A 22747-nucleotide genomic window follows, 5' to 3' on the forward strand; every position below is an offset into this window, starting at 1 on the left:
AAATGTTCCAAGATCCTTCTCAGGAACATGAGGAAAATGGATGTCAAGCCAAAGAACCAAACCAAAGGGTAGCTAAAGATTTGGACTAAGAGGCATGTTTGAGGAGGAGCAGGTGGTGGAGTAGCTGAAAGGTTAAGGGAAGGAATTCCAGTGAGTAGAATCAGGAGAGCTGCAAGCATGACCACCATTTTCTGAGAGTGTGGAGCTAAAGAAGCTCACATGTTTGGAGTGGTGGAGGGTGAAGCAATGATGGGCTTAAACACAGGATGAAGGATTTAAAACTTGAAACCCAAGAAAGTTAGCGGCTCTGTTAATATTACAGTTCAATGTGAATCAAGAGGATGGTTTCACTGTTCAGAATCTTTGCCTGAGAACATTTTAAGTTGAATTAGCTGACAAATCAAATTAAGAGGTGTGAATTAACAACAAATTTTCATTTAGCCTTTTTTGCTTGATTTCGATTCAAATCAAGGGACAGCTAGAATGAAGCAATTTTTAATTCATCGTAATTTTAACCGTTAGTATAGTGGATATTTTTGTATTTCATTGACTATCTTTTCAGGAATAATTTTAAGGTATTTTAAAATATTATAAATGTTTATTCAGAGTAGTAGGATTCAATTAATAGTGCACTGCGAATTGTTCGTTTTTTAATACTTTTAAATTGAGAACATTTCACAATTAACTACAATTGCAAAAGTATCACCACTATCTTATTGCCTTAGTGGCTGACTGGTCAACTTATTTTCCTTTGCCCCTCAAAGTGGCACTTGTAGCCTATCTATTGTAGCCATCCCTTGCCTGACACAACTGAGATAAGATTTAGTTGGATGAATGTGTGTCTTTATGATGTTGTATTGCTGAATCTCTTTGACCAATCAGATGAGTTAATTATAATATAATTATTTGTTGCTGTTACTGTAGGAACTCGCACCATCCTTAGCTATGTCACATCATGCCAATAAAGGAAGGAAGGTAGGGATCCCAAACTCAGGTTTCACCGTTCTTATAACTTTTTTGGTACTGGTATTATTAGGAAATATGTTTCTTAACAATTCTGTGGTCATTATTATATGTTAGTTAAAGTTAAATGCAATATTTTGAATGGCAACATTAACCTATTTAAAATAGATGGCATAATAATGACATCAAAATAATAGACGATGAATATCAGGTGAATGCATTGTCATATCAATGCATTGTCTTCATTTGGCACTGTCTCCAGGGGTAAAAGTTTTGGCTCGGCAGGCAGGAGCATGCCCAACCCGACTGAGCGTAAAATGATGCGCGATGTTTCGGTCGGCGGGCACTCACTGGAGTCGGCAGCGCACCTGTTGACAATTAAAAGGCCTATTAAGACCATTAAAAAGTTAATTTAAAAAAAAATTTCAACATTTTTTTTAAAGTTACAGTTGGCGGGCAGGCGAAAAGGCCATTGCACTTTTTTGGAAACCTCATCCACAGGCAGGATGAGGATTCCAAATGCAAATAAAAATCAAATAAAAACTTTATTCTTTCATGAATAACATGTCCTTGCTCATGTGACAGAGTCACATGAGGGGACATGTTCCATAGCATTTATAAAATCTTAAATTTTTTTTTTAAATCAGTTCATCTCCCTGAGGCAGATCTCTGCGTCAGAAAGATTACCTTGCACGTACGCACGAAGGTCGCGCTCACCTGGTTCGCATTCCTCCCCCCACCCGCACAGGCAGCGCTGAGCACTGCCGCTTATGTTTCATGCTGGGCAGACCTTAATTGGCGCACCAGAATGAAATTGCCCGCTGAGCCCACATGCCAAGGGCAAAATTCTGCCCCTGGAGTAATTTCCAGACTCTGTATGTTCAGTCCTTGTTGTGATATCACTTTGAGAATATGCAAATAGTGTACACGTGTCATCACTGAAGCAAGTGATGTAAAACACTATTTGACTATCGGGCTGTGGTGTGTTGAACCCCTAGGTTAGATGTGTTTGTTGAGCTCTCCTGTAATTTGTATATATTAGTACTACTTCAAATAAAAGAACCTATGTTATTGTTCACCAATCCTGTGTGTGTAATTGGTGAATTTGCATGAAGAAAACAAGTGACGCAATAGTCCTCACATTGAGAAGTTTCAGATGCCTAAAGGGAGGCTACTGATTGAAGTGTGTTTAGGAGTGGCTAGAGAGAAACTGGAATAATAGGAGTTCTGAATGACAGTGTAACTAAAACATACATTCAGTCAGATAAAAGCAAAATACTGCGGATGCTGGAAATCAGAAATAAAAACAAAAATTGCTGGAAAAACTAAAGTTCTGATGAAGAGTCACACGGACTCAAAACGTTAACTCTGCCTTCCTCTCCACAGATGCTGTCAGACCTGCTGAGTTTTTCCAGCAATTTTTGTTTTTGTTGCATGCATTCAGTCTGTCTTTTGGCATATTGGATGCACCTTAAAAATGAAATTTTCTAATCAAATGTCGATTCTCATGATCACTAGAAAGCGAGGGGAAGGTGTCATAAAGATAAAAACTGCATTTAAATAGATTTTTCACAACTTCAGGTTGTACCAGCCAATGATTTACAGCTAAAGATTTGTTTTGAAGTGTTGTCACAGTTGTTATGTGAAGAAATACTGCAGCCAATCCGTGTGCAACAAAGTCCCACAAATGGCAATGAGCTGAATGACTAGTTAATCTATTTTTAGTGGCAGTGGTTAAGATATGAATGTAGGCCAGGACATCAAGCAAACTCCCTGTCTTCAAAAAATGTGCTATGCAATCCTTTATGCCCATCTGAGGAAGCAGATAGGCAATGGTTTCATGTCTCCTCTGAAATCTGGCAACTGTAATTATGAAGCGTTCCATGAGTACTGCACTGTAGTGTCAGTCTGCATTATGCAGTCACTTTATGCAATGGGGCTTGAGCTCATGACCTTCTGATTCAGGTGAAAATACAGTCAGATGGATTGTAACTGTAGTCAAATTTGAGATATTCAAATTGCCTAACTTGACAAATTGGCACAGATCATGGATTGACATCAGACAAAGAATTAAAAAGATTCTATTATGACAAATATAAACTTTTTCTGCTACTGATGCCTGCAGTAGGAAAGAAGCTATAGGGTGTTTTCTGGATAGAGGTGCTGCTTGATGTTGTGAGGGGGAATGAAAGAACATGATTCAGATTTCAGGCAATTATTTCAGCACAAGGCATGTCAACACTGTTGGGCTAGGCTCAAATTTCTTAGTCAATTTTTCCATACTTGCATATACAGTAAGAATGTCAATGAGTAATCCAGGGAGCAATCAAATGCTAGTTTGTGAGCTAATCCATTTCACCTATGGCTAAATAACAACTACAATTATCCACAAACATCCAAGCTAAGTGTAATAAGCTGAAAACTATGCAGCCATTTGTGTCAAAAGCTCAGATGTTCATTGTAGTGCAGTATGCAAATTTGTTTAGAAAATTATTCAAATTAAAGGGAAGAATCATTCGTTTTGCTACATGGTGCTTTCTGATGATGTGGAATTGATGGACAGAAAAAGACAGATTTAATCCTACCTATCTGCTGGAAGGAACCGGTCAGGGTGGTTATAATTGCTTTTCGGTACATACAGCTCAGTTCCTGAACCATTTGTATGTATCTCCATTTAGTGTTGGGAATTTTATAATCAGGATAGACATCCATCACAAGCAAGTGAAGACTTCATGAGTATAGTTTGATGAATAAAGAAATAAAGGCAAAGTTGAAACTGAAGAAAGAGGTATGCACTAAATACACAAACAACAAAGGAGAGGATGACAAAAGGGAATACAAAAAGATTAGGAAAGAAGTTCAAAAATAATTGAAAGGCAGGAGTAGAAGGGCCTGGGTGTTTGTGCATAAACCATTAGAGGTGGCAGGGCAGGTTGAGAGAGCAGTTAATAAAGCATACAGTATCCTTTTTATGACCCAGCAGTTGGTAAAGCTGAGTTATTTAAAAATACCAGAGGCAAACTTTAAACAACTGTTATAGCCTATATATTTAATTTTGTATCTTTGAGATGCAGCTCTAAATTCAGGAATCAGACCACAGTTCTCGAGAGGTTTTATATCAATTTACATGAGACATTTATTAATTTACACATGTTTAGTATATACCCATGGCTACAAATTACTACTATCATAACTTTCAACAAATTCCCAAACTAATCTCCATTAAGGCAACAGCAACCCATAGACTTTCAGCAGACACCAAGCAAAGCATTTTCACCTTACAATTCAAAATAAGGTTCCTTTCACTTTGGTTCCTGTGGAGACAGTTGTAGGCTTACAGCTGCTTTGATCTCACATTGCCTATGCCCTGCACACACAAACTACTATCAGTTATATCCAGCACATCTCATTGAATGTAAATTCTCATTGTATCACCAGCCCCTTTGAACTCCACCTCTTCTAACAATAAAACCCATTTCATAGTACCAGTTTTATTAGTAATATAAACATATTGCTTGGTGTCTGCTAGCTAGGTGCCAGATTTCACTCGGCTTCTTGAATGCTCTATTCAACAAAATGCAAATGCACTCCACCTCTCTTACCTCTCAAAACTAGTACACATTAAAGCACCCAGACTAGCTGGTTTTAATCCAATTAAAACACACCCACAGACTAAACCTCTATTTTTAAAAGAAAAATAATTTCCAATAATATTAATAGCTTCATGACAATCCTAAGTTTTATTAATAGGGGCATAGAGTACAAGAGCAAGAAGGTTATGTTGAACTAGAATAAGCCGCTAGTTAGACCCCAGCTGCAGTATTGCTTACAATTCTGCGTGCCACATTTCAGGAATGATGTGAAGGCATTGGAGAGAGAGTGCAGATTTACCAGAGTGGCTCCAGGGATAAGGAACTTGATTTATGAAGTAAGATTGGAGAAGTTGGGACTCTTTTCCTTGGAGCAAAGAAGGCTGAGTGGAGATTTGACAGAGGTATTCAAAATCATGAGGACAGAGTAGATAGGGAGAAACTGTTCTCAATAGTGAAAGGATCGAGAATGAGAAGGGGCAGATTTCAAGTAATTGGCAAAAGAAGCAAAAGCAATATGAGAAAAAACTTTTTCACACAATGAGTGGTAAGGGTCTGAAATGCACTGCCTGAGAGTGTGGTGGAGGCAGGTTCAATCGAGGCATTCAAGAGGGAATTAGATTATTGTTTGAAAAGAAACAATCTACAAGGTTATGGGGAGAAGGCAGGAGACTGGTACTAGGTGAATTGCTCATTTGGAGAGCTGGTGCAGACATGATGGGCTAAATGGCCTCTTTCTGCGCAGTAACTGTTCTGTGATTCTATTCTATGAGTGCATGTGTGCACACAACTCAAGAAAAATCAGGATTGTAACAGCCATTAAGGTATACGCATGATAGATAAGCTCAGGTAATGACAGCAAATGGCAGAAATATTAAATAATTACTTTGCCTTGAGATTTACTATGGAGACTGTCACAGGGGATGTGACATTAGTGAAAGAGATTTTAAAAGATATGGACATTTAATATAGAAAGTGGGGAGATAATTGATAAACTACTTGAGCTTAGGATCTGAAACCTGATCCAAATGGATTGCATCCTCACATGTTAAAAGAAGTTGGAGAAGAGACAGCAGAGGCACTATTACATGTATATAAAAATTCAATACAAAAAGTAAGCGTGCCTGAGGACTAGCAACAAGCTAATTTGATTGCTTTATTTAGAAGGGGAAGATAAATCCTGTCCAGGGGTCTATAGTTCAGTTAGCTTCACGTCAGTGATAGGAAAGGTAATGGAATCTTCACCCATTGGTGTAATTAAAAAACCCAGAAACTGAAAATACAATAAAGAATAGTAATCACAGATTTCAAAAGCGAAAATCATGTTCGACCAACCTTACTGAATTCTTTGAAGAAAGAACAGAAAGGGAGATAAGGGTAATACAGTAGGTGTAATACAATTGGATTTCTAAAAGACCTTTGATAAGATGATACCACATGGACTCATGACTAAGATTATACCTTTGAAATCAGAGGAGACGTAATAGAATGGATAGCAAGCTGGCTATAAAGCAGAAAACAGAGTATGGTTTAAAGGTAATTCCTCAGGCAGGCAAAAGGTGTTGATCCAGAGGGATCCTTGTGGGGCTGCTGTTCTCCACTTACGCAAACAATTTTGACCTTGAATCAGAAGTGCAGTTAAAAAAATTTGCAGATGAACCTAAATTGGGAAATGTTTTTTATACAGAGGAGGGCTGCAACAAAATATAGTAAGACATCAATAAACTTGCAGAATGGACGTAAATGAACTTCAATATTGATATGTGAAAGGCGATACATTTTGGCAGGAAGAATAAGGAGGTCTCATATTATTTGGAAAAGAAGTGCCTCAATGGTATAGAGGAGAAGAGGGACCTGGGGTACAGATACACAAATCACTAAAAGTAGCAATTCAGGTGACTGAGAGAATTTTTTTTTTAAAGCAAACAAAGCACGAGTTCATTTCTAGAGGGATAGAGTTTGAAAACAGAAGTTATGTTAAACTTGTAGAAAACCGTAGTTAGACAACACTTGGAGTACTACAAAAATCCTGGTCTCCATATTACAAAAAGGATGCAGAGGCACTGGAGAAAGCGCAAAAAAAATTTACTAGAATAATAACATAACTGAGACTGTACCCACAAGAAAGATTGAACAGGCTGAGGGTAATTTCTCTAGAAAAGAGAAGATTGAGGGATAATCTCATACAGGCCTTTATGATAGGGTAGACATAGAAAATATATCAGATGCTGGTTGCTTGTTAGAGGCCATGCCCAGCATGTACAGTCAAAAAGTCACCCTCTTGGATTTGTTTGAGGATTAGGCCTTCGAATACCTCATTGAGCTACCTTGTGTGATGTCAGAAGGTTTCTTTTCATTGCCTGTTTCACCAAGTGCAGACCTCTCTGGTTCATGATCTAACCCATGCAGAATGTTAATTTCTAAACTGGTGCTTAGGTGGGATGGAGAACGTTGCAGTGTGTCTTGAACAGCATAGTCTTTCAAGGCGTCTTGCTTTGGCAGGAGCTTCTTGCTGCTAAGACAAACCTAGAAAAGTGAGAAAAGGAACAAGAGTTAAAATGGTAGATAGAAGCTAGACATTTTCAGACGATAGTCTTGCGAATGCAGCTAGAAGTTGTGAAGCCCGCTGCCTATTTTCTAAGCTGAATAAATGGCTCTAAGTCATATGTAGGCACCTGCTGGGATAAAGCATCACTCTCTCCTCCTCTTATTCGTAACCCTGGGCCAGTGATCTCCAACACTTCTTGCATTGCTTTGGTGGGGGCAGTTATGTTGCATCCTCCTACCCCAGTTTGATCCTCTCCCTAGTATTATGCATTATCTTGTCCTGCAGAAAGAAAATGAAAAAGAACATACTTTTTTCATGGCCCCAATTTTTTTTCCCTGGCTTGCGCACAACAGTATTCAGGAGATTAATCTTAATTCTTGAATGCTCAAGGACAATCCTGGATGGTTGACAAACCATAAGGCAAGATAATAAGTTGACACAGCTTCTCAAAAGCTCTAGTGGGAATTCTCCATTGTGAAAGCTGCAGTTTTCCCTGTTCAAGAACAGTAGTTTCTGAGAGCTAGTTTGTGCCATCTTCCAAACACCATGTGACTATCATGTACCAAATAAAACTTGGTGGATGGCCTCTCACCTTAATTAGTTTATGTCTTCTCCTCTTATTCTCTCTTGAATTTTTAAATTTGTCTGAGCACTTATTTACAGCATAAGAAATTTTAGTTACTCTCACAAAAATATTGTCAGAATATATTTTGAACAATCTGTGGGAACCCAATGGCCAGATCGTTTAACCCAGTTGTTATGCTCTCAATATAAAATAGCATTACCGTGTCCTGCACATCAAGGTACCTTTAACATTGAAATTGCTATTGATTTACAGGAGTAAAATATACTAATGAGTTTTCCATGAAATGCAATCCCATGTACTTTTATGGTTTGTGCTGATAATTGCAAAAAAGGACAAAGCAGAATTCACATTATTACCAAAAACATCTGTTGGAGTGAGATATTGGAAAAGAAAGGAAAGAACTTGCATTTTTGCAGTGCCTTTCACAACTTTAAAATCCCCAAATGTTTTACAGTCAATGAAATATTTTTGAAGTGTAGTCAATGTTGTAATGTAAGGAAATGTGGATACTAATTTGCACCCAGCAAATTTCTATGCACAGCACATGATTAGAATATCTGTTCCAGTGATGTCAGTTAAGTAGCCAGGAGATTTCATCTCTTCGTCTTCAAATAATGTCATAGGATATTTTACATCTATCTGAAAAGGAAGACAGGGCCTCAGCTTAACATCTTAACCAAAAACAACACCTCCAATGTTACAGCACTCATTCAGTACTGCTCGTTATGGGGGCTGTAACTTCAAATCCATGGGTTTACATATTTCAGTCTTGGAGATGACCCCCACTCTTATTTCACCAACAATTATGTAAGATTTAATCAGGGGTCATAGATATCCAAAAGGATCAAGGAGTCATGGCGATTTATTGAAGAGTGATAGTTCAAAATACAACACATCAGAATAGATATACGACCGGTAACAGGTGAGAAAGTTTAATGGTCCCAGATCAGACGAATGGATGATGAGGCAAAATATTTGACCTTTAGTTGTTTAGTAGTACAGAATTTGAGTATTGCTGAAAAAAAGAGACAAAATATATTTTTTTTCAGCAATACTCAAGTTTGATCTTTGTAGCCTGTGTTGAAGTTCAAGCTTACGTAGCTGAGGTGTTAGGTGAAAGCTAGCATGAGTCCACCTCAAGGTTGAGTTTACGAAGATTTTAATCCAAAGCTGGCCTAGACCCACCTTCAGAAGACCGCTCTCCCTCATCTGCTTGAATTTCCCCTTATTGACTGCCCTTTTATGTATCTTATGTTAGGGGCCAGTAGATACCTTGTGCCAATCGTTTGTTTAATTACTTTTACCCATTCAGTTGTCCACAGAAAAGTACTTGAGACAGACTTCTCCTACCCTAGTCTCTAGCCCCATGAGATCATCCCTTTGCTTATCTCTTGAAAAAACATCTTTTTATCTTCTTTCAGACAATTTGTTTTGGTATGTGGATCATGAGGCACCCTCTTAGCAGGCCTACCTATGCCTACATAATAGTCTGTTTCTATGTTATGTCCTTGGTAAGATAATAGGCCCTTGAATAAAAAATATGTTATCCATCATGACTGCCCTGTTCTGTCAGCTCTGGCAGACTGCTGTGGTATTTTTCTGTAGAGACTTTTTTTATAAAACACCATTATTTCTCACAATTTCTTAAATATTATTTCTCACAATTGGACACATTATTTATGACATAAGGAGGGTATATTATCTAGTTAACACAGAAGCATTGTGAAAACTCCTAACTTAACATTTTTTAAGGAAGTAGAGCTGATGGGATGCTGATTGTTCGTGTTGCCTCTTAATTTTTTTTTTGTTTTCCTTCAGATTGTCTGGGTTGTGGCATTACCCATTGCACACACAAATAGAAAACATTGGTTGATGCTGCCTAAATTATTTTAGTTTGTTGCTTTCAAGATAAAGTGCCACCTGTGATTTCACTGAATATGTCCCTGTGTATGTGGTTGGTCTAGCCACATCGTAAACTAAGGTTCACCATATGCACTAAGTATATACTGCTGATATTGTGCCTGACCTTTATCGAATCCCCACTTAAGATGCAACCTTTTAACTCCCTTTTTCCATGTGTAATATAAAACTGAAATTGGATATGTACATGAGAAGGAAAAATTTGCATTGCTATGGGGAGAGAACAGAGGAATGGAACTAATTGTATAGTTCTTTGAAAGAGCCTTTACAGGTACAATGGGCCGATGCTGTAGAATTCTATGGACTGTTGCCACTGGGTAAAGTTTACTGCAAGAAAGGCAAACAACTAATAAATAATCATTTCTGGTACTTTTTAAGTTTGGGAGTGCAGTTTTAGTTATGTCACAGGTGAATCACATTTAAACATTCATATGGAGGTGTCAATTTTATTTTCAAGGAGGAACTCGATGTGTTTCGAGCTCAATGGATGTCTGAACTGAATCCAAGTGGAAGCTCCAATGGATCAGATATGGAGCCTGGTAAAGTCTCTAGCAAGAAACCGTTTTTCAAATCTTCAGGAATCAAAGGGAAACAGGAGCTTGCTCGTGAAGAAAAGGTATTTTTTGTAATGCTTATGATGCTTTATGAATTATATTATGCCTAATTACTTGAGACTGGAAACTTTATCCTCTAAGAATATATGAAACATCAAAGATGAGAAAAGATGATTTAACCATTCCCCTTGTGCATTGTGCCACTTGGATGACATATTATGGATGACATATATATCTTTATCTTTGGGAGAAATGGGCAGGGCTGAATGGCCGCAATTTGATCAAAGACTTTAGAGAGGAAAGGACATTCAGAAATTGGATAGTTAAAGTGGGTGGGAAAATAAAGATGGGCATTTTAAGGCGGTTGTAATGAAGGACACTTTGAAAGAACCAGTGCCTGTATAAAGGAAATTGTTGTTAATGTCGGCAGAGCCTTATGCCTGTATGCATGTTGGTCAGATAGATAATCAAGTGCTTAGGTGTTGGCTGTATTTGGGAGTTCAGTGTTGATAGAGTCAAGTGACCAGAAGAGGAATCTGAAAGAAGTAGTGAGGTTTCAGAAATCAGATGGGGGACTAAAGAAGAACTGTATAATCCAGAATTTGGAGCTTGGGGAGTGGTCAGGAGTGGGAGGAGATGATGGCAGAGGCATCTGCACAGCTGATTTCAGTGTTAGAGATGAAAACATCATGAGCGCTTTGCATTTAATATTGCAGGTGATCAATGGAAATGGCAGACAACATTTAAAACAGGTCACTTCTCAGACATCATAAAATGCATTTTTCATTCTGAGCTCGTTCTTGGATGAAGCACCAGCATTAATGATAATCTGCTTCAACAGTAGCCATTTCTAAATATCTGTTGCTTGAAAACCAGGAAATGAACTGGACTTCAAATACAAGGGGAATTTGGATTGTCACAGCTGCTATTTCTTGCCAAGTAACATTGTAAAGCTTTTAAACCCTATTCGCAAGTATAATTGCTGACAACTATATATTTATTTTACAGGCCAAAGAACTGTTCCTGAAAGCTGTTGAACAAGAACAGAATGGAGCAGTTTATGAAGGTATTGTATATTTGTGGGAGTTGTGTTTTAAATCATAAAGGGATCACTATGTTTTGTGTTCTTCAGGTTATGAAGAACCAAAAAGTTCAGATTGCTGCATAGATTTTAAAGAATATTTGCAAACTATTTTTAGGAAATATTTTGATCTTTACCTGTATTGGTACCTGGAAGAAAGACAACCCCTTTGCATGTTCATACAAACAAGAATTAACACTTCAGCTTTAAGACCCAAGTTTGAATCCAGCTAAAACTTGATAGGATAAGAGTCTGTTCCATTTGTCACCTGTAATATTCCTTTCCGATGTAATGAGTTTGCACAGTCTCATTTCAGTTTCTAAAGGACATGGGCTCACAATGCAAGCCTGCCCTCACTTAACACAATGAGAAAGTCTTACTGAGTCAGAGAGTAAAATGTAATTAAGAATAGGAGTATGTCAATCAGCCCTTGAGGCAGTTTCATCATTCCATTAGATAATTATTGATCTCTATATTAACTCCATCTACCTACCTTGGATCTGTAACCCTTAATACCCTTCCCTTTTGGTCATTCTCTGCTGTTCTTTATATTCTGACCAATCATCTGACTTGCCACTCATCTTTGCACAAGTATATGCTTTTTCCTTAAGTTTGGTACTTTCCTTAACTACTTTAGTTAACCAAGGATGGTGGGTCCTCCCCTTAGAATATTTCCTTATTGTAGGAATATACTTATTCTGAAATATCCCCTTAAATGTCTCCCTCTGTCTTCTCTTGATCTATCCTCTAGCCTAGTACCCCAGTTCACTTCAGCTAGCTCAGCTCTCATGTGCACATAGTTGCCCTTATTTAAGTTTAAAATAATAACCTTAGACGCACTCTTCTCTTTCAAACTGAATGTAAAATTCAATCATATTGTGGTCGCCGTTACCTAGGGGTACCTCTACTCTGAGGTCATTCATTAATCCTGTCACATTACACAATACCAAGTCTAATATAACCTGCCATGTGATTGGCTCCAGAACGTGACACTCTAAGAAACTATCTCAAAAACATTCTACGAACTCCTCATTCAGGCTACTACTGATGGATTTTTCCAGTTTATATGTGGATTAAAATCACCCATGTTTATTGCTGTCCCTTTATCACAAGCATCCAATATTTCTTCTTGTACACTTTGTCCTGCATTGTGACTACTGTTAGGGGGCCTGTAGACCACTCCCATTAGTGACTTCTTTCCCCTACTATTCCTCATCTCCACCCAAACTCATTCTACACCCTGATCTCCTGAACCAAGGTCATCTCTAACTATTGCACCAATGCCATCTTTGATTAACAGTGCTATCCTTCTATATCTACCTAGCTTCCTATTCTTCGTGAATGTCATATACCCCTCACACCCAGTAGAAAGGAAGGTGGCTGTGGTTGTTGGAGGTCAATCATCTCAGTTCCAGGACATCACTATGGGAGTTCTTCAAGTTAGTTTCCTAGGCCCAACCATCTTCAGCTGCTTGATCAATGACCTTCCTTCCATCATAAGTCAGGAATGTTTGCTGACATTTATGATGCCTCAGATACTGAAGCAATTCATGTCCAAATGCAGCAAGGCCTGGACAACATCCAGGCTTGGGCTGACAAGTGGCAAGTAACATTTGCGCCATACATGCCAGGCAATGACCATCTCCAACAAGAGAGAATCTAACTATCGCCCCTTGACATTCAATGGCATTACCATCACTGAATCCCCCAATATCAACATCCTGGGGGTTACCATGACTCAACTGGACTAGCCATATAAATACTGTGGCTGCAAGAGCAGGTCAGAGACTAGGAATCCTGTGGCAAGTAACTCCCATCCTGACTCCCCAAAGCCTGTCTACCATCAACAAGGCTCGTCAGGAGTGTGATGGAATACTCTCCACTTGCCTGGATGAGTGCAGCTCCAACAACACTCAAGAAGCTTGAAACCATCCAGGAAAGTGCAGCCCGCTTGATTGGCATCCCTTCCACAAACATTCACTCCCTCCACCACCAATGAACAGTGGAAGCAGTGTGTACCATCTACAAGATGCACTGCAGAAACTCACCAAGGCTCCTTAGGCAGTAACTTCCAAACCCATGACCACTACCTTGAGCTTGATCCTTCAGTGTCTTAGATAGTGATCAGAAATAAGAACTGTAACTGGTTGCTACCCCTCTAGAAGGACAAGGGCATCAGATAGATGGGAACAGCACCACCTGGAAGTTCTGCTCCAGAGCACTCACCACCCTGACTTGGAAATATATCCCCATTCCTTCACTGTCGCTTAGTCAAAATCCTGGTACTCCCTCCCTAATGGCACTTTGTGTGTACCTGCATCACATGGATTGCAGCAGTTCAAGAAGGCAGCTCACCAGCACCTTCTCAAGGGCAATTAAGGATGGACTATAAATGCAGGCCTAGCCAGTGAAGCTCATATCTCATATATGAATTAAAAAAACATTCAGGACCCAATCCTTGCATTCCAGCAGCCATGTCTCCATAATGGCTATCAGATCATATTTATTTACTTCAATGTGCGCTATCAATTCATTTAGTTATGAATGCTACACAAATTCAGAGACAGAGTCTTTAGTTTTGCCTTTTTGTTAGCTTTGTAACATCTTGTCTTGACTGTTGGTGCATTCTTAGGTTTTTTTCTCTCTTTCGCTTCCTGCCATTCTCTGACCCTCGTTTCCCATATTACTATTTGATCTCCTGCTTTGACTGTACCCCATACCCCAACATCTACCCAAGCTCGATCCCTCACCACCCCACTCCCCACTTTGTTTAGTTTAAAGCCCTCTCCTTAGTTATGCAGCTTGCTAGAACACTCATCCCAGCACGGTTCAGGTGTAGACCATCCCAGTTAACAGGTGCTCTTCTAATGTTGTGGCCACGACGCGTAAAGCCGAGCCGATGGAGCTCTACTTGAGTAGTACGTGACATACCTGAAATGTAAACACGATCCATGTCGCATTGGTAACATCCATTATCTTGATCAGCACAAAGATTCATCAAATGTTTTTAAGCAACAAAATGTAGTAGACCATTTAGCCACTTGAGCCTGTTGCACTGTTGTTAGATGATTGCTTATCTGTATGTCATCTCTATTTACCCATTTTTGCTCCATGTCTATTGATACCCTTAACAAAATTTATTGCTACTGGTCCTGTGGTTCTGTTTGAGCACCAGGTAATGTAAGTTTACAGCTATTTAAGTTGAAACACATGTGAAAAGAGTGTGTGCTTTGATAAATATATTTTACAAGGATAATTATTGTTTATACATTAAAAGATGACAATTTAAACAGCATGAATTATCTAACCAAAATAGTGCAACTTTGCATTGGTGTTTTCTGGAACAACCGTAGTTACTATTTGAAATGTACATAACCACAACCCCAATTTATTTTGTTAAAAAAAGGTCAGTTGAAACTTTTTGGTTATTTTCATCTCCCAACTATTTTATTATCTAATGTCTGAACTTGTATTTTTAATTAAATACTCTACTCATGTGAGAAACACTATTGTGATGAGAGACCCTGGCTGCCTTGTCCACCAGGGTGAATTAGTTCTGCATATCCTTTGGTGCTTTCATTTTCAGTCCACATCCAAACTTGTTCTTTTGTTTGTATAAAGAAAGTGTTTCAGCATGGTGGCTTCATTTTCCCTATTCATTGTCCTCTCCTGGAAGCATTTAGAATTGTATCAGTGCAGTAGCAGAATAAGAGCAGAGGTTGTTGACTTCTTATCACAGTGTTTTCCCTCAAGGTAGCTCAGTGTTTTTATCCAGTCCTGTCCCCAATGTATTTCTCTTTATATGACTGTCATGCTTGACATTTCACAGAGATTCTCTTTCAACCATGGAAACATATGTCTCTCTGGCATATCTATCCATGTAACTTCTCAAGAAGTCAACAACTTCTGCTCTTATTCTGCTACTGCACTGATACAATTCTAAATGCTCCCAGGAGGTCCTCATGAATAAGGAAAATGAAGCCACCGTGCTGAAACACTTTCTTTATACAAACAAAAGAACAAGTTTGGATGTGGACTGAAAATGAAAGCACCAACAGAAGCTGGTGAGAAGTGACTGAAGCATTCTGGGAGAAGTCACCGCAGACACCGCGACTCAGGAGGGAATTGAGGAGGACCCACTGTCAAAGAACGGAATAGCCCAAACATTACATTGCTGTAGTGTTTCCATCCCTCCCTCCTCCTCAAACCTAAAAAAAAAGAGAGAGAGGCAGAGGCAGTGCCTTCAGTGCACCAGACCTGTGAGGTACACTCTTCTGAAAGTAGATTTTAAAGAAAAAGCAGCAGATTGGTGAGTAAATCCTGGGAGCAGACTCGGAGGGAGGAGCACTGGAGCAGCGGATATAAATCTAGCTTACCTCGGGGATTCGCGGCCTTGTCTCCAGGGAGCAGACTCAGAGGGAGGAGCAGCGGAGCGATGACATCGGGGCACAGAGTAACTGAAACCAAAACTGAAAAAGTGACATCACAGGAAAGCTGTGACCTGATTGGTTGGTAGGAAATCGGCACCAAATTTGAAAAAAAAAACACTGCAAAGCTAATTAATAAATTAATTATCTAAGTAGAGATGGCTGGGCAGGTGATGTGCTGTAGCTGTATGATGTGGGAGCTGGCAGGTCCCATTGCGAGCCGCAGTGACCACATCTGCAGCAAGTGTTGGTTGCTGGAGGAACTCCGGTTCAGAATTGATGAGCTGGAGTCCGAGCTCCGGACACTGCGGCACATCCGGGAGGGGGAGAGTTACCTGGACACTTTGTTTCAGGAGGCGGACACACCCGGTAGATTAAGTACCTCAAGTTCGGTCAGTGGTCAGGGTAAGCAGGGTGTGACTACAAGTGAGGCAGGCAGGTAGAGGGATCCTGTGTTCAGGAACAGAGGAGCCTCAGCTCTTGACCTTGTCCAACAGGTACGAGGTACTTGCTCCCTGTGTGGATGAGGAACAGGGCTGTAGGGAGGATGAGCCAGCTGACCACGGCACCGTGGCACAGGAGGCCATTCAAGAGGGGGGAGCAAAAAGACAAGTAGTAGTTGTATGGGATTCTATAATTAGGGGAATTGATAGCATTATTTGTAAGCAGGATCGAGAGTCCTGCGTGGTATGTTGCCTGCCCGGTGCCAGGGTGAGGGACATCTCTGACCGGCTTGAAAGGATATTGGAGAGGGAGGGGGAGGATCCAGTTGTTGTGGTCCACGTCAGGACAAATAACATAGGTAAGACTAGGAAAGAGGACCTGTTTCGGGATTATCAGGAACTAGGAACTAAATTAAAGAACAAGTCCTCAGGGGTTATAATCTCCGGATTACTACCCGAGCCACGTGCAAATTGGCATAGGGACGTGAGAATAAGGGAAGTAAACACGTGGCTAAAGGAGTGGTGCGGGAAAGAGGGGTTCCATTTCGTGGGGCACTGGCATCGGTATTGGAACAGGAGGGATCTGTACCATTGGGACGGTCTCCACCTGAACCTATCTGGGACCAATGTTCTAGCGAAAAGGGTAAATAGGGTGGTCAACAGGACTTTAAACTAGAAAGTGGGGGGGGGTAAAACTCCAAGACGTATGACTAATGGGAAGCAAAGCAGCAGGTTAACATGTGGTGGGGTGGATTCAACTTCATGGAGAATTATGAAAAAACTGAAAAGAAAGGAGAGCCCAGGAGAGGCTATTAAAGTCCCCAGAACACAAAATAGGACAGAGTATTTGGAAAGGGCTAGGAATCTAACTCAAGCACATCAGATAAAGGGACGACAATGAGAAATGGGGCGGGAAATACAAGACTGAAGGTGTTGTATCTGAATGCATGCAGTATACGAAATAAGGTAAATGAGCTTGTGGCACAGATTGAATTTGGCAGGTATGATGTGGTGGGCATCACGGAGACATGGCTGCAAGGGGATCAGGACTGGGAGCTAAATATCCAAGGATATACATCCTATCGAAAAGATAGGCAGTTTGGCAGAGGGGGTGGGGTTGCTTTGTTAGTAAGAAATGAAATTAAATCGATAGCAAGAAATGATGTAGGGTCAGATGATGTAGAATCTGTGTGGGTAGAGTTGAGGAACCGCAAAGGTAAAAAAACCAAATTGGGAGTTATGTACAGGCCTCCGAACAGTAGTCAGGATGTGAGGCACAAGATACACCAGGAGATAGAAAAGGCATGTAAGAAAGGCAAGGTTACAGTGATCATGGGGGATTTCAATATGCAGGTAGACTGGGAAAATCAGGTTGGTAGTGGATCCCAAGAAAAGGAATTTGTGGAATGTCTACGAGATGGCTTTTTGGAGCAGCTTGTGGTGGAGCCCACTAGGGAACAGGCAATTCTAGATTTAGTGATGTGTAATAAGGCAGATTTGATAAGGGAGCTTAAGGTGAAGGAACCCTTAGGAGGAAGTGACCATAATATGATAGAATTTACCCTGCAATTTGAGAGGAAAAAGCTGGAATCAGATGTAACGGTATTACAGTTGAATAAAGGCAACGACAGAGGCATGAGGGAGGAGCTGGCCAGAATTGACTGTGAGATGAGCCTAGCAGGAAAGACAGTGGAACAGCAATGGCAGGAGTTTCTGGCAGTAATTTGGGAGACACAACAAAAATTCATCCCTAGGAAGAAGAAGCATTCTAAAGGGAGGACGAGGCAACCATGGCTGACAAGGGAAATCAGGGACAGCATAAAAGCTAAAGTGAAAGCATACAATACGGTGAAGAGCAGTGGGAAACCAGGGGATTGGGAAGCCTATTAAGACCAAAAGAGGACAACTAAAAAAGAAATAAGGAGGGAGAAGATTAAATATGAGGGTAAACTAGCCAGTAATATAAAAGAAGATTGCAAGAGTTTTTTTAGATATATAAAGGGTAAGAGAGAGGCAAAAGTGGACATTGGGCCGCTGGAAAATGACACTGGAGAAGTAGTAATGGGGAACAAAGAAATGGTGGAGGAACTGAATAGGTACTTTGCGTCAGTCTTCACGGTGGAAGACAGGAGTAACATCCCCAAAGTTCAAGAGAGTCGGGGGGCAGAGGTGAGTATGGTGGCCATTATCAAGGAGAAGGTGCTAGGAAAACTGAAAGGTCAGAAGGTGGATAAATCACCTGGACCAGATGGATTACACCCCAGAGTTCTGAAGGAGATAGCTGAAGAGATGGTGGAGGCGTTAGTGGTGATCTTTCAGGAATCACTGGAGTAAGGGAGGGTCCCAGAGGACTGGAAAATCGCTAATTCACCCCCTGTTTAAGAAGGGAGTGAGGCAAAAGACGGGAAATTACAGGCCGATTAGCCTGACCTCGGTCGTTGGTAAGATTTTAGAGTCCATTATTAAGGATAAGATTTCCGAATACTTGGAAGTGCATGGTAAAATCGGGCAAAGTCAGCACGGTTTCATCAAGGGGAGGTCATGCCTGACAAGTCTGTTAGAATTCTTTGAGGAGGTAACAAGTAGGTTAGACAAAGGAGAGCCAATGGATGTTATCTACTTGGACTTTCAGAAGGCCTTTAACAAGGTGCCGCACAGGAGGTTGCTCAGTAAGATAAGAGCCCATGGCAAGGTACTAGCATGGGTAGAAGATTGGCTGTCTGGCAGGAGGCAGAGAGTGGGGATAAGGGGGTCATTCTCAGGATGGTGGCCGGTGACTAGAGGAGTTCCGCAGGGGTCGGTGTTGGGACCACAACTTTTCACTTTATACATTAATGATCTAGGTGAAAGAATTGAGGGCATCCTGGCGAAGTTTGCAGATGATACAAAGATAGGTGGAGGGACAGGTAGTATTGAGGAGGCGGGGAGGCTGCAGAAGGATTTGGACAGGTTAGAAGAATGGGCAAAGAAGTGGCAGATGGAATACAACGTGGGGAAGTGTGAGATCATGCACTTTGGTAGGAAGAATAGAGGCATAGACTATTTTCTAAATGGGGAGAGAATTCAGAAGTCTGGAGTGCAAAGGGACTTGGGAGTCCTAGTCCAGGATTCTCTTAAGGTTAACTTGCAAGTTGAGTCGGTAGTTAGGAAGGCAAATGCAATGTTGGCATTTATTTCGAGAGGACTAGAATATAAAAGCAGGGATGTGCTGCTGAGGCTTTATAAGGCTCTGGTCAGACCACATTTAGAATATTGTGAGCAATTTTGGGCCCCATATCTCAGGAAGGATGTGCTGGCCCTGGAGAGGGTCCAGAGGAGGTTCACAAGAATGATCCCAGGAATGAAAGGCTTAACATATGAGGAACGTTTGAGGACTCTGGGTCTATACTCGATGGAGTTTAGAAGGATGAGGGGGGATCTGATTGAAACTTACAGAATACTGAAAGGCCTGGATAGAGTGGACGTGGGGAAGATGTTTCCATTAGTAGGTGAGACTAGGACCCGAGGGCACAGCCTCAGAGTAAAGGGAAGACCTTTTAGAACAGAGATGAGGAGAAACTTCTTTAGCCAGAGAGTGGTGAATCTATGGAATTCATTGCCACAGAAGACTGTGGAGGCCAGGTCATTGAGTGTATTTAAGACCGAGATAGATAGGTTCTTGATTGGTAAGGGGATCAAAGGTTACGGGGAGAAGGCGGGAGAATGGGGTTGAGAAACCTATCAGCCATGATTGAATGGCGGAGCAGCCTCGATGGGCCGAATGGCCTAATTTCTGCTCCTATGTCTTATGGCCTTACAGTCTCATCATTTTTTATTTTCAAAATAATCAACTCCATACCCTTCCCTATTGTCCATTTGTCATATAATTTTCTGGATACTGTTTTTGATGTGTTTTTCAACTGCTGAAATCGGCGCAGTCCAGTCTTATGCAAATCTCATTGCTGTGTCCCTGTGTACAGTCCCATCGGAAATCCCTCAGGTGTGATCAGGTGTGTTAGCTTGATCCTTCAGAGTCTTAGATAGTGATCAGAAGTAAGAACTGTAACTGGTTGCCACCCCTCCCTTCCAGGCTCAAGTGATGAGACCCTGCTGATATCAGAGCTTCCAACTAATTCAGGAAGACAAGTGACTTGAGACTTTTTAATCATCTCTAATTCAGTACCACACTATATGACGCATAGATCCACTGAATCATTGGAGCCCTCTCTGCCAGATATCCTCCTGTTTACATTTTCTTAAAATATAACATGAGTGGAACATAACTGTGTTAAGTTAATTCTTGACTTTTTGGGAACTTTTTCTTCCAATTTTCTCCCTGACTTCTGAAGGCAGATTCATGCTAGCATATGCTGCGACAGGCACAGTGCATATAGGAGATTATTTGGCCACCCCATGTGGGGAATATACTTGAATGAGATTCTCTTCTCACCTGTCTGTCATCTATGTAAGCAATTTTTACAGATATCTTATTAAAATTTCAAATTGGTGGTCTTTCCCCATGTTACGCACTCTTCTGCTCTACTCTGCTCCCGTGCATTCACTCTTAAGTATTTAAATGAAGAGAGACACAGATGCAATTTTTAAAAATTAGTTTTCGTTCATAGGATGTGAGCTTCGCTGTCTAGGCCAGCATTTATAGTCCATCCCTAATTGCCCTCAAGAAGGTGGTGGTGAACTGCCTTCTTGAAGCGCAGCAGTCCCTGTGGTGTAGGTACACCCGCAGTGTTGTTAGGGAGGGAGTACCAGGATATTGACTAAGCGATAGTGAAAGAACAGCAATATATTTCCAAGTGAGATTGATGAGTGGCTTTGGGGAGAACTTGCTGGTGGTGGTTTTCCCTTGTACCTGCTGCCCTTGGCCTTCTAGACAGTAGCAGTCGTGGGTTTGGAAGGTGCTATCTTAGGTGAGTTTCTGCAGTGCATCTTTTAGATGGCACACACTGCTGCCACTGTGTTTCAGTGGTGGAGGGAGTGAATGGCACCCAATCCATAAACAATCAAGTGGGCTACTTTGTCCTGGATGGTGTCAAGCTTCTTGAGTGTTGTGGGAGCTGCACTCATCCAGGCAAGTGAAGAGTATTCCATCACGTTCCTGACCTGTGCCTTGTAGATGGTTGACAGGCTTTGGGGAGTCAGGAGGTGAGTTATTGGCCGCAAATAACTACAAGGTGTTGGCAATACAAACTTTATCTAGCTTTATGAAAGCCAAATTCTGCAGATGCTGGAAATCTGAAATAAAAACAAAGAATGTTGGAAATACTCAGCAGATCAAGCAGCATCTGTGGAGAGAGAAACATTGACATTTCAGTTCAGTGACCTTTCGTCAGTTCTGATGAAAGGTCATAGACCTGAAACGTTAACCCAATGCTCCATCAACAGATGCTGCCAAACGTGCTGAGAATTTACAGCATTTTCTATTTTTATTTCCTACTCAGGTTTTCTCAGTCCTAAAACAAAACACAAGAAAGGCAGTATTGGTTTTATTTAGCCAGTAATTCCTGATAGTGCCACACAACACGATGGGGTGTATCCTCAATGTGAAGCCGAGACTTCGTCTCCACAACGACTGTGCAGTGGTCACTCCTACCAGTACTGTCATGGACAGATGCATCTGCGGCAGGTAGGTTGGTGAGGATGAGGTCAATTATGTTTTTCCATCTTGTTGGTTCCCTCGCCACCTGCCACAGATCCAGTGTAGCAGCAATGTCCTGTAGGACTTGGCCAGCTCGGTCAGGAGAGGTGCTACCGAGCCACTCTTGGTGGTGGACATGGAAATCCCCCACCCAGAGCACGTTCTGCACCCTTGCCACCCTCAGTGCTTCCTCCAAGTGGTGTTCAACATGGAGGAGCACTGATTCATCAGCTGAGGGAGGGCGGTATGTGGCGATCAGCAGGAGGTTTCTTGCCCATGTTTGACTTGATGCCATGAGACTTCATGGGGTCCGGAGTCGATGTTGAGGACTCCCAGGGCAACTCCCTCCCGACTGTATACCACTGTGCCGCCACCTCTGCTGGGCCTGTCCTGCCGTTGGGATAGGACATACCTAAGGATGGTGTTGGTGGTGTCTGGGACATTATCTGTAAGGTATGATTCCATGAGGATGACTATGTCAGGCTGTTGATTGACTAGTCTGTGAGATAGCTCCCCCAATTTTGACTAGCCCCCAGATGTTAGTAAGGAGAACTTTGCAAGGTTGATAGGGCTGAGATTGCCGTTGTCGTTTCCAGTGCCTGGGTCAATGCCGGGTGGTCCATCCGGTCTCATTCCTTATTTGTGACTTTGTAGCAGTTTGTTACAACTGAGTGGCTTGCTAGGCCATTCCAGAGGGCATTTAAGAATCAACCACATTGTTATGGGTCTGGAGTCACGTGTAGGCCAGACCAGGTAAGGACGATAATCCCTAAATGTAATCTGATATTTTTTTATTCAAGCTTAGAAATTCCTAATCTCTCTCACTCTGCAACAGGATGCATCTTTACTTCATATCATTTTCTAGTATCTGTCACTGAGACGAATGTGAGATGGGATTTTTCTTTTAAATAATCATGCGTGAAAAGGCATTATTTTTCTATTTGTTATTCATTCACGGGATGTGGGCTTCGCTGGCTGGGCCAGCATTTATTGCCCATCCCTA

General features: G+C 41.2%; 1 protein-coding gene across 1 annotated transcript in view; it reads left to right on the plus strand.

Annotated features, from left to right (window-relative positions):
- The window catches only part of fbxo9 (F-box protein 9), a 109561-nt gene that overhangs the window by 30158 nt on the left and 56656 nt on the right, over positions 1-22747 (plus strand). The window contains 5 exon segments of the mRNA XM_078541917.1: positions 925-975; positions 3642-3695; positions 3698-3751; positions 10065-10223; positions 11170-11227. Of these exon segments, the coding sequence (XP_078398043.1) occupies positions 925-975; positions 3642-3695; positions 3698-3751; positions 10065-10223; positions 11170-11227 (376 nt within the window).

Source organism: Cetorhinus maximus, chromosome 5 (assembly GCF_964194155.1).
Source record: "Cetorhinus maximus chromosome 5, sCetMax3.hap1.1, whole genome shotgun sequence".
Taxonomy (NCBI): domain Eukaryota; kingdom Metazoa; phylum Chordata; class Chondrichthyes; order Lamniformes; family Cetorhinidae; genus Cetorhinus; species Cetorhinus maximus.